The 15,130-nt window shown below is 38.4% G+C and overlaps 1 protein-coding gene across 3 annotated transcripts in view; it reads right to left on the reverse strand.

The window, feature by feature from the left end:
* Positions 1–15,130, reverse strand: part of LOC107715324 (rho GTPase-activating protein 32-like) — a 117,562-nt gene that overhangs the window by 35,874 nt on the left and 66,558 nt on the right. For all 3 annotated transcript variants that reach the window (XM_016521410.1, XM_016521409.1, XM_016521408.1), the window contains exon 6: positions 2,272–2,358. In XM_016521410.1, coding sequence (XP_016376896.1) covers positions 2,272–2,358 — 87 coding nt within the window. The remainder of the gene's footprint in view (positions 1–2,271; positions 2,359–15,130) is intronic.

Genomic DNA, 15,130 nt, shown 5'->3' on the forward strand with positions numbered 1-15,130 from the left:
TGCTTTAGACCATCTACAAATGTTAAATCTTAAAATAAAATGTTGAGGTTACTACTGCATCTTTCTGAGAAAAAAAATGCAGCGATTGATATATAGTTTATTTATAGTTATTTTCAAAGCTTCAATGTACTTATAATGTCATTATAAAAGAACTTAATTATTGTTTATTTAATTCTAACAAATAAGTTATTGTTAAAAACTAACCAAAATTAAAAAATAATTTACTTATAATTTCCACACAGGAGAGACTTGGTGTTGTTTCCAAACAAAAGGAAATATATCGGTATCGGCATCGGCTATCGGCCAAAAAGAGTTTAAAAATATCAGCATATCGGATATCGGCAAAAATCCAATATCATGCATCCCTAGTTACATTAAAAGGAAGCGGTTACATCATAACAGTTTGAGGTCAGTAAGATTGTTTTTTGAAAGAAATTAATACTTTTATTTAGCAAGGATGACTTCAACTGATAAAAGGTGACATTAAAGTAATTTATAATGTTACAAAAACTTTCCATTACAAATAAATGCTGTTCTTTTATACTTTCTATTCATCAAAGAATCCTTAAAAAATGCATCAGTTTCCACAAAAATATTAAGCAGCTGGAAACAAACCATTTCCAAATATTGATAATAATCAGAAATGTTTCTTGAGCACCAAATGAGCATATTAGAATGATTTCTGAAGGATCATGTGACACTGAAGACTGGAGTAATGACTGCTGAAAACTCAGATTTGCCATCACAGGAATAACTTACATTTTAAAATAAATTACAATAAAAACATTTTAAATTGTAATATTTCACAAAAGTACTGTTTTTACTATATTTTCGATCAAATAAATGCAGCCTTGTTGAGCATAAGAGACTTCTTTCGAAAACATTTAAAAATTATACCAACCTCAAACTTTATATGATATACACTATACCATTTAAAAGAACATCAACTCAATCTGTGCAAGAATGTCTCTGAAAAGGGCTAAATCTACATAATTTGACTACTTCTGGCTCAAATTGATACGGCAATATTGACACAATTATTTACATTCCACCGGAGCACATGCAACTATTGCCCATAACAGTAATGGGCGTGAAGTTTACGGACAATGTGCAGTACGCGGTTAACGAATCACAACACACTGGGCCAGATAACCAATCTGAGCCCATTGCGTATTTCTGAGGGAGTGGTATCATAGAAACAGGAAGTCAACCGGCCGTTCAAATGACAATGGAGACAGCGGCTTACAAAAAAGGTAAAATATTTGACAAAATATATTTTTTGTTCTTTTGTTTATTTTAATTTTAACCTTCATTTCTTGAGCCTCCAAGCCACAGAGCCCATAGTCACAGTAAATGGAAAACCTCAATCTCTTTGATTTGACCTAAACACATCTCTTTGAATCAGAGCCAGGGAAAAAAAGACCTTTAAAAAAATGCTGGTGTACTAGCGCACACATAGGGAAAACAAACACTGTTGTTCAGCCTTCCTGCTTCCAATGCATTTCACAGGGAACGGAGTAATGCATTTGTTAGGAAAAACTGCAATGAGAGTGGAACTAAAGTGCTTTTCCTGTGCGTCTGATTCCTGTCCATTCAGATGACTCCTGGCCAAATCTGAACCCTCAGTCGTTAAAATTTTTTTTTCTCCTTTATAAACACACAAGAGCAGTGCTGTGGATTTGGACATCTTCTCACACACCAGGATGGAATGAGGTTTCCACACACAAACCAAGACTTCAGATATTTTTCCACTGACGTTTCAACCAGAGCTGCCAGTGCTCAAATCAAGTGCACAAGCAGCCAGCTGCTTGAATTCTGCACTAAATTTAAAGGGACAGTTCACTTAATGAAAACAGTAAATTTTCATTTTTGAGTGAATTATTGCTTTAAGAAGCTTTTTTGCCTATTTTTCTTGCTTTTATAAAACAAGGACAGCTAAAATTTTGTAGCAACCAACTAAAGCCAAAACGTAGGAGGTCTACATCACAAATTTATAAGCAACAGCTCATAGTTGGGCTTAATATACAGCTTTACAGGGGCGTCTCAAGCAGATGATTTAATCTCTCCCTTTACTGTGAGAACCACTCTCTTGCATTTGCAGATTGTTACTAGATTCTGCTAGACTTGTTTTTACAGTTTTAAACTTGGCAATCTAAAAAGCAATGCTCAATGGGCGAGACACTGAAAAAAACCTGCAAGATGCAATGAAACACACAAAAACGCTAATGTGTATGTGCACAGACAAAAATTATACAAGATATTCTGTCTTACCTGACAGTAGATCTGAACCAAATACACAGGCTCTTTTGACTCTAGGCCATTCCGTGTCACTTCAGTCTGTTCATCTGCGAGGGATAACTGTAGAGAAAGAGATGTTGAAAGAAGGGATGAACAGAAAGAACAGTGCACTTTCTTGTTTTAGTGTCATCTGCAGGCTGCTGATGCTGAAAACACACAAGTCATCTATCACATCCTGTTGCTATTATGAGAAACTTTGGTGCTATCGTGAATAAACGACTAGCAGCGAAGCATCTCTCTGTATTCAGGTTCCTCGGGTTAGAAGAGGTGTTAAATGATTCGTCACCAGATGAGCATATTGACCGCATATTATAAATAATAAATACAGAAACACAGAAACAGTGAATCCCATGACAGACGGAGCACAGACTGAGCCATGCATGAAAAGCAGTCATTGACATTCTGATTAAATTTCTTCAGTCCATCCTAGCTTTTAGTGGATAATAATTTCTAAGGCTTCATATTAATTAAGACATCGCATGGAATATTTATAAATATTTAAAATTACAGTATATAATATTACATATACAAATAATAACAACTCTTATTAATATTATCATCATCAACATCAATAATGTATTATGACTAACTTATATCATTCGTATAAAACATCCTCTTACCATGCTCAGCATATATTAACTCAGATATTACCCATTACATCATCTCAGTGTTCACACAATGACTCCGTGTGTGTGTGTATGCCTCCACTGTTATGTGTTGTGTGAGTGACACATTTCTGTTGTGACTCATTTGAGTTTGTTCATACTGTGAGATGGGTGATGACCTCAGCGAGAGACACACAAACATTATATTTCTGCTTTTTTTTTTTTTCTTCCAATAAGAGCTTTGACAGCAGCTACTTGGACTTGAGTCGGTAGGAAAAGCACTGAGCTGTAAATTTTGATAGAGCATATAAAAGGTTGCATCCAGGTGGATCCACTGATAAGTAATTTAATCATTTACACAAAATTTCCCTCAAGATCAATAGAGTGTTTCTCCATCTCCATCCATCCAGTTAAATAGCTTGAGAGAATGAGGTTTACACAGGCAGCAATAAACATGAGTGAAAGAACAAAAATAAAATCACAACTCTCTCTAACCACTTTGTACTTGTTTACAACTGATATTAACATCCATTTCAGGTGATCTAATCACAAGTTGTCAGGCAAGGCAGCATCAGTGAAAAGGTTGACTGTTTGTGCTTGAGATATTAAACCCTTGGTTTGGTGGAATGATTGCATGTTAGGTTCTATGCTGTTGTTCAGGATGCATTAGTATTTACACTACAAATGTGGTCACATGCGTTTCTGATTAAATTACAAAATGTTTTGCACTCATCTTACACCTGTATACTTTCAGTATGTTAGCGCCATAGTTTTTATTGGTTAAATGCAACACTATACAGTCATTTGGACCAGAAAAGTTTGTCTATGAACAGACAGTCCCCATTTTGTACCTGAATGAGCCAATCCATGTAAATAGTACTAAATGTTCCTTTAAATAAGAAAAAAGATTATGTGAACCCTGAAATCGGCAGTCAAATCTCACTAATACGACTGTGTGGCAGTGTTAATTACACTTGAGTTCAGAAAGCAGCCGTTAGGTTGTATTCCTTTTATGATTCCTCTCTTTAGAGCGAGAGGATTATGCCATTAAATAAGGCAGGGTTACAGAGAGCTGTGAAGTATTAAATATCCGTCTCAGTGAGTGTGCGAGTGAAACTTTAGACATCTTAACAATACCACATGAAGGCCCGACTGAGCCACGGTCTAAGACTTCTGTTCATTCCACATCCTTACAAGTGAAAAGTGAAATCTAACACTGCCGCTCTGATGCGAGCAAAGAAACAGAACTCTCACCAGCGAGGTCTATTTGAGAAGAGTGGGAAGAGGTTAGAGAGAAGCACAACCAGGTGTACGTAAAGTTTGGAAGCTGTGGGCTTCAGTAAGGTCCAGTGAGCCAGTGCAGCACGTCGGAAAACCCTGGGTAATGTGAGAAGTAATGACCCAGTTAAAAGCAACTCCAACAGCTTGCACAGTGCTGAGAGAAAGAGAGGTATCCCCGCCAGCAGTGCCAGGAAAATCAACTCAGATGGGCTTCCAGACCTAAACAGTTAGGGAAACATACTTTAGCAGTGACCACAAAGGGTTTTAAATAGGAAGTCCCATGGGACGCAGACACTAAAACATTCGCAGAAGTGGTCAGCGATCCTTGGCGGGACAGAACGTTCAACTCCATTGTATGGTGGAGCCCTTATGGAAAGCATCTAGGCTTTATGGGGATTCTTCAGCTAATCATTTTCAAGCACTGACAGGCATGAAAGATATTAAAGCACTCTGGGTGCTCAGGAGGCACGGAGCTCCTCGCAAGAGCTGTTACAGAAATCCATTTAGCGGTGTAAATCTCCATTGTGCATGGTTACGCAGCACTGATCTGAAGTACAAAGCATGAAGTCAACGGCCCTAGTGAGACTTGAAGACATTAGGTGTCTCCTTACAGCATGTCTGCAGCCTTTAAGTGTAAACAAAGAGATTAAAGTGAAGGTATAATCAAGAGCAAAAGAAAAGGGTGGGAAAATAAAACAAGCAGTCAGCAAGCGGGGCAAAGACGACTTACAGAGGTACAACATCCCGTCTGATTAACGAAGCATCTTTTGTTCACCCCGAGATTCCGGCTGCACACTGGAAGCTCAATTCAGAAGCCGCACTCCTAAACATTCAAGGATTCCCGCCTTCGACGTCCATCAGTCAAGCATGTGTGAGAGAAACACCCGTTGTTTTGTCCGGCACAAATCCAAAAATCCAGATGTCAGTTGAGTTTCCCACCCTCTCCGGTGCGCCGTCCCGTCTGAGTTGTTGTGAAGCACGAGGACTGAGGTTCCTCCTTTGGTGCACTCCTGCAAACGCTTACAAAGAGTGGAGCACTGGCTGGACGGCTTTTTGCAAAATTGAATTTTTTCGGGAGTTCATTGTAGTTTGGTTTTCCAAATTATTGATGAGATGTTTCGGTCCTTCTCACTCCATGTTATTTGCAATTCCACAACATTCGTGCACACTCATTGCATGCTTAGTTTGCTGGCCAAGAGTGGTTTGGAAAACACAGAGAAGAAAAAAAGGATGATGAAAAAAGCAGTTCTCCCTTTGCATCTGTTGTGGTGTGCTTTCACTACAGTCTCTCGTTTTCTCCAGACTCTATCGGTCTCCCCCCGTTCCCAACCCCCAGCGCCTCCCCCCTTCACTAGCTTTCAATGGTACAGTCCCTGGGACAAAGCGCATGGCCGGTGAGCCAAAAGAAACAGTGGAGAGAGCTGTGAAGAGGGGGTTGCCCTTGTAGGAACACAGAGCGGTTCTCCAGCATGTGCCCTTCACTCTCCATCCTGATCCTCTGGGACCAGCGCAGTCCAGAGCGACAGGAACAGAAGTGACAGAAAAAAATGTTAGTGCGGCAGTGAGAAGGTCTGGAGAATTCTTCATGAATGATAAAGAGTGCTCAAGGCAGCAGGGCTGCATTGTCTAATAATCACACCATTGTAGTAGCACAAAAGACAAAGAGCGAAAACAAAGAGCCTCCATATGTCTCGTACTTTGGCAGGGGGTGTTATCTGTTCAGAGCCATTTATAATGACCTAATTATCATGTTCATTGATGAAGACAATAAGGACAGGTCAGGATGGTCAACTAGTTCAACAACTGACTATTCAGTTAGTGAGGCTGATCAGTTTAATGCAGCTTTTTTAAGGGGATAGTTCATCCAAAAAATTACATTTATTCACACTCATGTCATTCTAAACCTGTAGGACTTTCTTCTGTGCAACACAAAAATGATAATATTTAATATTTCAAGTGCTTTTGTACATAAAATGAAAGCAGATGGGGTCCGACTCCAAAACATTGGAACCAACTGACTTTCATTGCATGGAGAAAAAAAGAAAAGAAAAAGAAATGACGGCAGGTTTAGACATGAGTGGGAGTTAATAACTTTCATTATCGGGTGAATTATCCCTTTAATATTTTAATGGTGGTTAAAGGGAATGAATGTAAAGATGCAACTTCTTGGAGATTTCAGTATGTTAGAATTTGTATTTCTAAATACGTTCCATTTTAATTCCATAGCTTTTGACGCAATTTGCCAAAATTTACCACATCAACAATACATTAAACTTTATACATTATACTTTATACTTTATACATACTTTATACAACTTAAATACATTAAATTACTGTCAGTCTGCTGTGAGCAATGTTCATGTTATTATGCATAATTTAAATGCTTGTTTGTGAGAATGATGGTAATTTTGAGAAATGAAAAGTTACAGCAATTTAGCATATATGCTGAATATCGGTCAGCTGACTGATCGTAAGGCTGCACTTCACGTCCATATCCCTAACAAATGTGTCTGCTCTGTTTCTGTTGGACATGTTCCTAAACCAGCCTTGTTATACAGCGTTTACTTACCACCAACTACTCAACTAGTACTTCAGACAAACGATTAAATGTGTCTAAATGTTCATTTATAATCAAGCTAGAGTGAGGCCAAATGTTTTATGATTACAATGTATACATGCTGGACGAAGTCAACCTACATTGAACTAAAGCGTTCACAACATTTTAAAAAGAGCTTTAGTCTGACTGAAATCGAATAGTTTATGCAAATGTATTGACTGATTAGTCGATTTTAAAGGTTTAAACTGACTTCTAGTTCAAGGTCTAATAGTGACAGACAGGGCATTGCTGCTCGCCCATCTCTCTGCCCCATGGGATCTCATGGGTACTGAAGATAAGACATGGCCTAAGGCAGTGACTGTGACAGAAGTACAAAAAAACACACACAAATACATAGATACAACATTTTTAGCTGTAAATCAGTGCAGGGGACAGAGAAAAGCAATGGGTCACTCCAAATAACATCACTTGTGCCATCACAGCACATCTGAGGGCGATTGAAAAGATTTTCCTGGAGAAGTTTTGTGAAATGCGGCAGCCAACCACAAAGAACATAAGAGGAATCCAAAAGTCCTGCTATTTGTCCTGCTATTCGTCCTGCTATTCCTGCAGAAATGAGAAATCCTTCCCTGGAGTCCTACTCACTCAGAAACACATGGCTGCCTCAGTTTGTTTGGTGAGTTTGGGGAGGGAGGCTGGTTGGTATCAGTTGTGCTTGGATGATTTCATGGAGGTGGAAGAGGTCACACAGACCAAAACAAATACGAGACCTTAGGGACTTCAACTGAAATGTGAGGAAGAGTGTAAAATGCCTTGGCTTAAATCTATGACACATGTCGTGCCATTTGCTAGGATAACAAAGTGTGTTCCAGCAAGATTAGAAACACATATGATGTAAGTCAACAAACGAATCATTCTCCTGAGAAAAATCGGCAAAGTTACACAACAATGACCTTTAAAAGGAACAGAATTGTGATCTCACTGAATAAAGAAACGCCAAGTCATATGATTATTCAGTTACTCACTAATGTGTCTGGATTAGCTGCAATAGAGCATTCTTAAGGGTGGACACATTCCAGCAGAAGATTTAACACCCTCAAGCATCCAGTCCCATAACAAATCCAGAGTGAGTATGGAAAATACACATTCCTAAAACCGAGAGGAATGCACTATTCAATTCAATTCAAGTTTATTTGTATAGCGCTTTTCACGATACGAATCGGTGCAAAGCAACTTTACAGCAAATTAAGTTTCTACAATATTTAGTTGTTTCTACATTACTATGGATAGGACAGGATTAGTCAATTAAGGAGGCATCGGTTTGATGTATTCTATAGTATTTATTTTTAACATTAACATCTAGAACAGCATATCATTGTTGAAATTTGGATAGTTAAGAATTGTTTTTATAATCAACATTACGATTATTATTAATCTAATATTATATCCAGACTTTTGGTAAAAGCCTCTCTGAAAGGGCCACAAAAACAGGTTCTGCATCTTTGAATTTCAGCAAAGCTCAAAAGAACCTTGTACAATACAACATTTTCAGGATTACAAAGATAACATCTTTCAATTCATCCCCTTTAAAGTGTCATCAGCCAACATCAAAGCACCATTTTTATAACAATTTTGCCACCCTCAATAAATTTCAAGAGAATTCGTATTAGACCTCAAAATTGCCTTCTGTTGTTATTCATAATCGTTAGTTTTGTGCAATAAAAGCTTTTAGTAATTTTGCCAATGTATTTGCTGAATCTGAACATATCAGTTATTCTACTGAAGGGCTTGTGTTAGGCATTCACTTGATGCTAAGAAACACATCTGATTAATGGATTCATATAGATTCAGGGGGAAAAAAAAACAGATTCTGAGGCCAAAGGGGCAACATGAACTATGGAGCAGGACACCGCATCATCCACTTGATACATTAAAATAAGACTCTCTCTCTGAACAGCTATGCACATATAAAATTATAATCCTATAGTTATCTAGTTCATTCAGATTTGCCTTAACAATGGCTGGGCTTCATGCTAGCTTTGCCAGGGTAAATACTTTACATGATTCCACAAATCACGCTTTGAGAGGACACTCAAGGAAAAGGGAGGTGAGTCAGGTGACTGAGGTGAACGCGTCTTTGAGACTGGTCAGGAAACTACCATATTCTGTAGCCAGATGAGAACACTTCACATTATAGAGTAATGACACAAACAAAACATTACTGTTTTGGAAAAATCTCTTTGCTGCAGATAGGGCGGGACTGTGGAGGTAAGAGCTGGTCTGTGCGTATAAAGTGGTCTTCCCACACGCTCTCCAATCCAGGGGGGGTGGAATGAGTGGTATTTTTAACGGGCTACAGAGTGTTTGTGTTTCTAAATGCATGTGCCCACAGGGCAATTGTGGAGTGCGCCATTGTTTCATTGCAGAGGAGGGACCCAGATACAGCAGTGCCTCAGAGGATGACATAACTGAGTAAGGTAGCTTTGACAGGATTTAAAGTGGACAGGAAATTGAAGTGGATAACATTCAAGCACATGGAAGAGGGTAACAAACTAGTACTATAAATCTCCTTATAAAATTACTACAAACATGAATTCTCATAGAAAATCCAGTCAAACCTCATTCATGTGCATGCTGCACACTAATCTAAAGGATCTAGTCAGATGGTGGATGACCTGTCATGGTAAAGCTGAATTTTCAACTGTCATTACTCCAGTCTTCAGTGTCACATGACTCTTCAGAAATCATTCTAATATGCCGATTTGTCTTGAAGAATCATATCTTATCATTTTTTTTGCTGCTTAATATTTTCAGTGGAGACCGTGATTTAAAAAAAAAATCTTTCTGGCAGCAAACCTTAGAATTAGTATTTAGGTTTTGATAGCTTGAGCATTGGAGCTTTAATTAATGTGCTGTGCTTTTGCTGTTAAGCATTTTCAACAATAAAACCTTCAGTGTTTTTAAATTCATCCCATTTAAGGTATTAGATGGGGTTCAGTGTACCCTTATTTGTGTTTTGCACATCCCTGAATTAACAACATCGCTAACTTTTAAAACATACAAGGGAAGCATCAAATTAGGGATGTAACGATTACCGGTTTGACGATAAATCGTGATAAAATACCCCACGGTTAGTATTACCGTTTCATCTTTTAATTATCACTATAACCGTATTCGATTACCGCGATTTGAACAACTGAGGATAAATAAATACTGTACTGCACAGGGCTCCAGTTTGCGACCAAATGGGCGCATTTTGCGATAATTTTTTCAGCCGGTGCGACTAATTTGCGACATTTTGTGTGCGGTCGCACTGGCGCGACCACCGCATTGCTTAACTCATAAGCGCTGCATTTCTGTTGCATGTGAGAAACATCAAACGGCAAACGAAACTGAAAGCATAACGAAACTGCACGACTCGTTTGAGCTGCGCAGCGCTTGGAGTGTAGAGCCTGGTTTATACTCGCCGCGTCAGGAGCGCGAAGCAGCATGCAGCAAAAATTATGCGAATATTGAGGAAACGTTGGATGGGTTTCATGCTAAAGTAAAGTAAAAGACCGCTTCTTAAACCAGAGGTGAACATGTTGGTATTCTTGTGGGGAAAAAAAAAAAGCAAGCACTGTCACCGACAGCAAGTTTAGTTTTACTTTTCTTTTTGTTTTCATTTTGAAAAGCTTGTTATCTTTGCTGTTTACCTCACGTTATGCTATGGAGGCTCTCTTTTTTATTTATTTGATTCCTCAGTGTTTGCTAAACGTTCTGTAATTTATTAGTCGGTATATAATACAGCATGTGGTGTATGCCATGCCTCGATCGACATGACCCTTTTCTTTATTTAAAAGCTGAAATGTGAGGTTTACCATTTATGAAACTTTTTCAAAGCTTTATTTGAACATTTACATTAGATATTTGAACATGCTATTAGATAAACTGTTGTCAGTCATGTTGTCATTTAAAATCCGGACATCATTAGCAATGGTCTTGTTTTAGTTATGCAAACAAAAACTAATTTTATTTGTTGCTTGTTGATTTTAAATGTAAAACTTGGTGAAATGATTTGTGTGTCAGTACTTTTTGAACATTTCCAGCACATTTTAACAATACCGTGATAATACTGATAACTGTGATCATTTTGGTCACTATAATCGTGATAAGAAATTTTCATACCGTTACATCCCTACATCAAATAAAAGCAATTTTTCAAAAGAACACCTGGAATGAAAAAAATTAATGTCTACTAAAAAGCCTCAAAATCTTTATGGAACGAAAGTCCTGCACCATTAATGATTTAGGCTTGTTTGTCAGCTCAGCCCTCAGACATAAAAAGGTGCTTGCACACTGATTACTCGCATTGTACTGCACAGATCGATAACAAAGCCAACTCAGCAGTTAGTAAACATCTCAAAGAGATCTTACAGCATGGTTTCTGTAAATGAGGTCCACAGCGGTACAAGAGCAGAAGCTGTCAGAACAGTACATCGCGGGACACAGGTACAGTAGTGTGATGCTTAGCCAAACATGTATTGCGTTTGTATGCAGCCTGCATGGCCAGCGTTTCCACAGAGAGGAAGAGATTGCATGAAGCTATTTACAAGCTGCTTAAGCAATGCTGAAATGCAAGTAAAGAGACTGCAGGGAGTGAATGGGGTAGTCTGATGCTCTACAGAGAAGTTCTTCAGTAAATGGCCCTCTTCTGAGATTGCGGTCATTTGTAAGAGTGGTTTGATTCCTGAATCACCATTGTGTATTCGTAGAGGGCATGGGACATGGCATACTTGGGTCAACTGACGGACATGATTTAAGTGGCCACACATGCACACACCTATAGATATACTGTATATGAACACTGTGGTCTGAGATGTTCTGATGGAGAGGGGGGCAGACCACATGGGATGTCATGCCTCGGTTGTGCGCGACTCTGGGGTTTATGCATCCAAAATGCTGACTTGGCAACTGTTCTGCAAAAAAGGCAAAAATATGAATAAAAAGCACAGCTTGCATCAAAAGTAGTATGTTTTTAATGCAAGATCTCATAGCCAAGAGCTTGCCAAACATTAAATGTCACAAGCTGCTTTCAGCTTCACAGGGTCTTTATGCAGTATTTACTGCTCCCTACACACTAAGCAAGGGATATCTGTTCACTTCACTTCAAAATGTTTAACTCGCTCCATAAGTTCACTTCACTTTAAATAACTATTGTTCATTTGAGCTGCTTCAACAAAAATATTAAGCCGCACAACTGTTATCAACATTTCTAATAATAATAAATGTTACTTAATCACCAAATTAACATATTTAGAATGATTTCTGAAGGATCATGTGACATTGAAGACTGGAGTGATGCTGAAAATTCAGCTTTGCCAATACACGAATAAATGATGTTCAAATATATTAATATAAAGTGGTTATTTCTAATAGTAACATTTCACTATATTGCTGTTTTTACTGTATTTTTGATCAAATAAATGTAGCCTTGGTTAATATAAGGGACTTCAAAAACACAGTAGTGTATGTATTGTAGTGTTTAATTTGATGCACTTAAAACTTTGAAAATAACTGATTAGGGTAACTTATAGTACAGAGATGGTGTGCAATGAATAACTAGTTGGTAAATTTCCATTTGCATCTCATGTGTAGAGATATATTGATGTACAGATGTTCCCTGTGTTTTCAACATATATGCTCCTAGAGATTTGGTTTCACTTAAAATGGCTGAATAACCTGTGAATTTAATTTCACAGGGCACTAATGAAAGATTTGTATGCACTCACAATGTGGCAACTAATCAATTTACCATTAAACAGGATAGGCTAAGATGTGCCAACATGCATAAATGCCTGTTGAAAGAAGTAAAACACAAGAGTGTATTTTGTGAGAAAGCGCCTGCAAATATCAGACACCGGAGGAATTGGAAAGACAGCCATGCATTAAACAACGAAGAACTGAACTGATGGAGTGTTCGTGTGTGGAAATGAACTCCTGGAACAGATTAGTTTTATGCTGGAATACAAAATTTAGATACTCTATCATCTAGGAGGCAGAATTAAACAAAATATTTCCCCTGCCTCATAAATCTGAATAGCAATGTTAACAAAGCAGACGCTATTTCCTATAACTTGCCCATTAGCACCAGATGGTGCTGATCAACACATCAATATTGCCCTAAAAATAAACAGCTGACCGGTCCAAAGCAGGAAGAGAATTCCAAGCTTTCATGATCTGTGGTGGGAAAAGGAATCAAACAGAGAGAGTGTGAGAAAGAGAAATGAATAAAAAGGCAAGGAAGGGAAGGAGAAAGTGGCTTTATTTTAGTATTCTGTTCATTCAACAGCTCTTAGTTGCAAACACAACTACCACCCACTCTTTATTAAACTAGCTGATTTGATAAAGAGTGTCGTGCTCTGGACTTGTTGTTATGCGACGTGACTCCACTTCAGATTTACATCGAGGGCACGAGCAAGCTGAACAGTGACAGCAGCCATACTGGCCTGTCTGACCTGTGGGTCAGATGCTGCATCTCTGCTCCAGGCTGCCTAATAGCTAAATGAAACTAAATGAAAAATAAAACCAAAATAAATGTGTCATGCGCACCAGCTGAAGGATAAGATCATTTGACTTTCTCCACAGGCAATATAAATGATATATAAAAATAAATCAAAAGATGTGAAGATAGATTGCTAGAAAGAAACAGAGGGTAAATAATAATAGTCAGGCTGTGGAAGGTAATTCAGACAGCCTGAGACAGAGCTGCAAATAGTATAGGACTGAGAAGCACACAAGACTGATTTATCAGATCTCTGTGAAAAAAATTTAAGAGGATGAGAGTGAAAAAAAAAGTGTTTGTGTCTGCTGAAAAATCCAGCTTCTGATGGTAGCTGGTTTGACATGCGGTCTAGCTAGTCAAAACTGGTCTTTACCAGGTCCTAGCAGCTTTTGGTGGCTGATCAGCTGGGTTACCAGCCAAGGTGGATTTCTTAGACCATCTTGGTCAACTTGCTTAAGAGCTGGAAGACCGGTACTTGACTGAGCTAGTTAACTAGTTAGTTGGATTTCTTGAATAGGGAGTATGACCAGGTTTCTTTCAGCAGGAGATCATTTTAGCCCTAAGTAGGGATGCACAATATTAAGATCTGGGCTGATAATGTATTTTACTGAATAAAAATTAGCATGGTACGGCTGATAATTGGTATTAGCCAATATTACTATTTAGAATGAATGAATTAATAAATAAAATTAAAAAACAAATAAATACTAAAAACTTTAAATCAATCATTTTAAATGATACAAAAGAATTAAGGCAGTACAGTATGAAAAACTTGTATTCATTTCGAAATTTGGTAATTTAACACTTATTAATTTTTATTTATTTATTTTAAAGAACAACATTAAGTGACTAAGCAAGTAAAAGGCTTCCCACATCCATGCAGCATATGAAAGACTTTTTGGTTAGAGTCTAACCAAGACTATTTAATATTCTAAAAATGCAGCAGGTTTAAATGATCTGAGACAACCAAGCGTACATTATAAAGAGAGGCACGATGGACCACGGTGAATGCTGGGCATTGAGCACATTCTCTGGCACAGGACCGACCCAATGAAAGCTCTGGGTTGAGGGGTCATATATCCAGAGAGTATACCGAGTAGCTATATGAGCCTTGAGCAGAAAATGGGGGAAGGGACAGTGGCACACTAAAAACATGGCCACTGCCTTTACTCATTCACCAGCAGGGAGGGGTGCCTATGGAAACTATTTCCTCTGGTACCAGTCTCAGAACACTAGTATAACATACATGGTTCATCAACACACATTCCCGAGCGGTATCCTTATGCATTTTCAGCGACTGGTGAACTTAAGACATATCTGTAATTTAATCTAAGTAGTGCTTTTGTCTTCAACTGGCTGTGGTGAGTGGACGGTGCCAGTTACCACACGCTGCGGTACAGCGCTGAGCAACGGCAATGAAAGGAACCAGAAGACAAGCCTTCCATTGTGTGCAAGTATAAACCAACAGACAATTGTCCACCGTATCCAACAACACAATTAAGATGTCAAATGCAAAGTCACCTCCGGACTTTTAACCACAACTGTTTAATGTCAAGCAACATAAGCAGTGCAAGGCACAAAAATAGGGCTGCACGATAAATCGCATGCGATATTTAACGTGCATCTTATCAGTAAAGCCGCTTCTGTAATCAGCGGTAAATCTCCATCACGTGCGTGCTTTCACATTGAGCAGCATTAACTACACAGAGCCGTTGTTTACTGACGAGCTGCGCAAAACCACGTTCATATTCGCGCCATTTTTTGCGCTGCTTGTCAGTGAACAACGGCTCTGTGTAGTTAATGCTGCTCAATGTGAAAGCCCGCAGGTGATGGAGATTTACCGCT

The sequence above is a fragment of the Sinocyclocheilus rhinocerous genome, unplaced genomic scaffold (assembly GCF_001515625.1).
Source record: "Sinocyclocheilus rhinocerous isolate Xijiao unplaced genomic scaffold, SAMN03320098_v1.1 scaffold299, whole genome shotgun sequence".
Lineage (NCBI taxonomy): Eukaryota > Metazoa > Chordata > Actinopteri > Cypriniformes > Cyprinidae > Sinocyclocheilus > Sinocyclocheilus rhinocerous.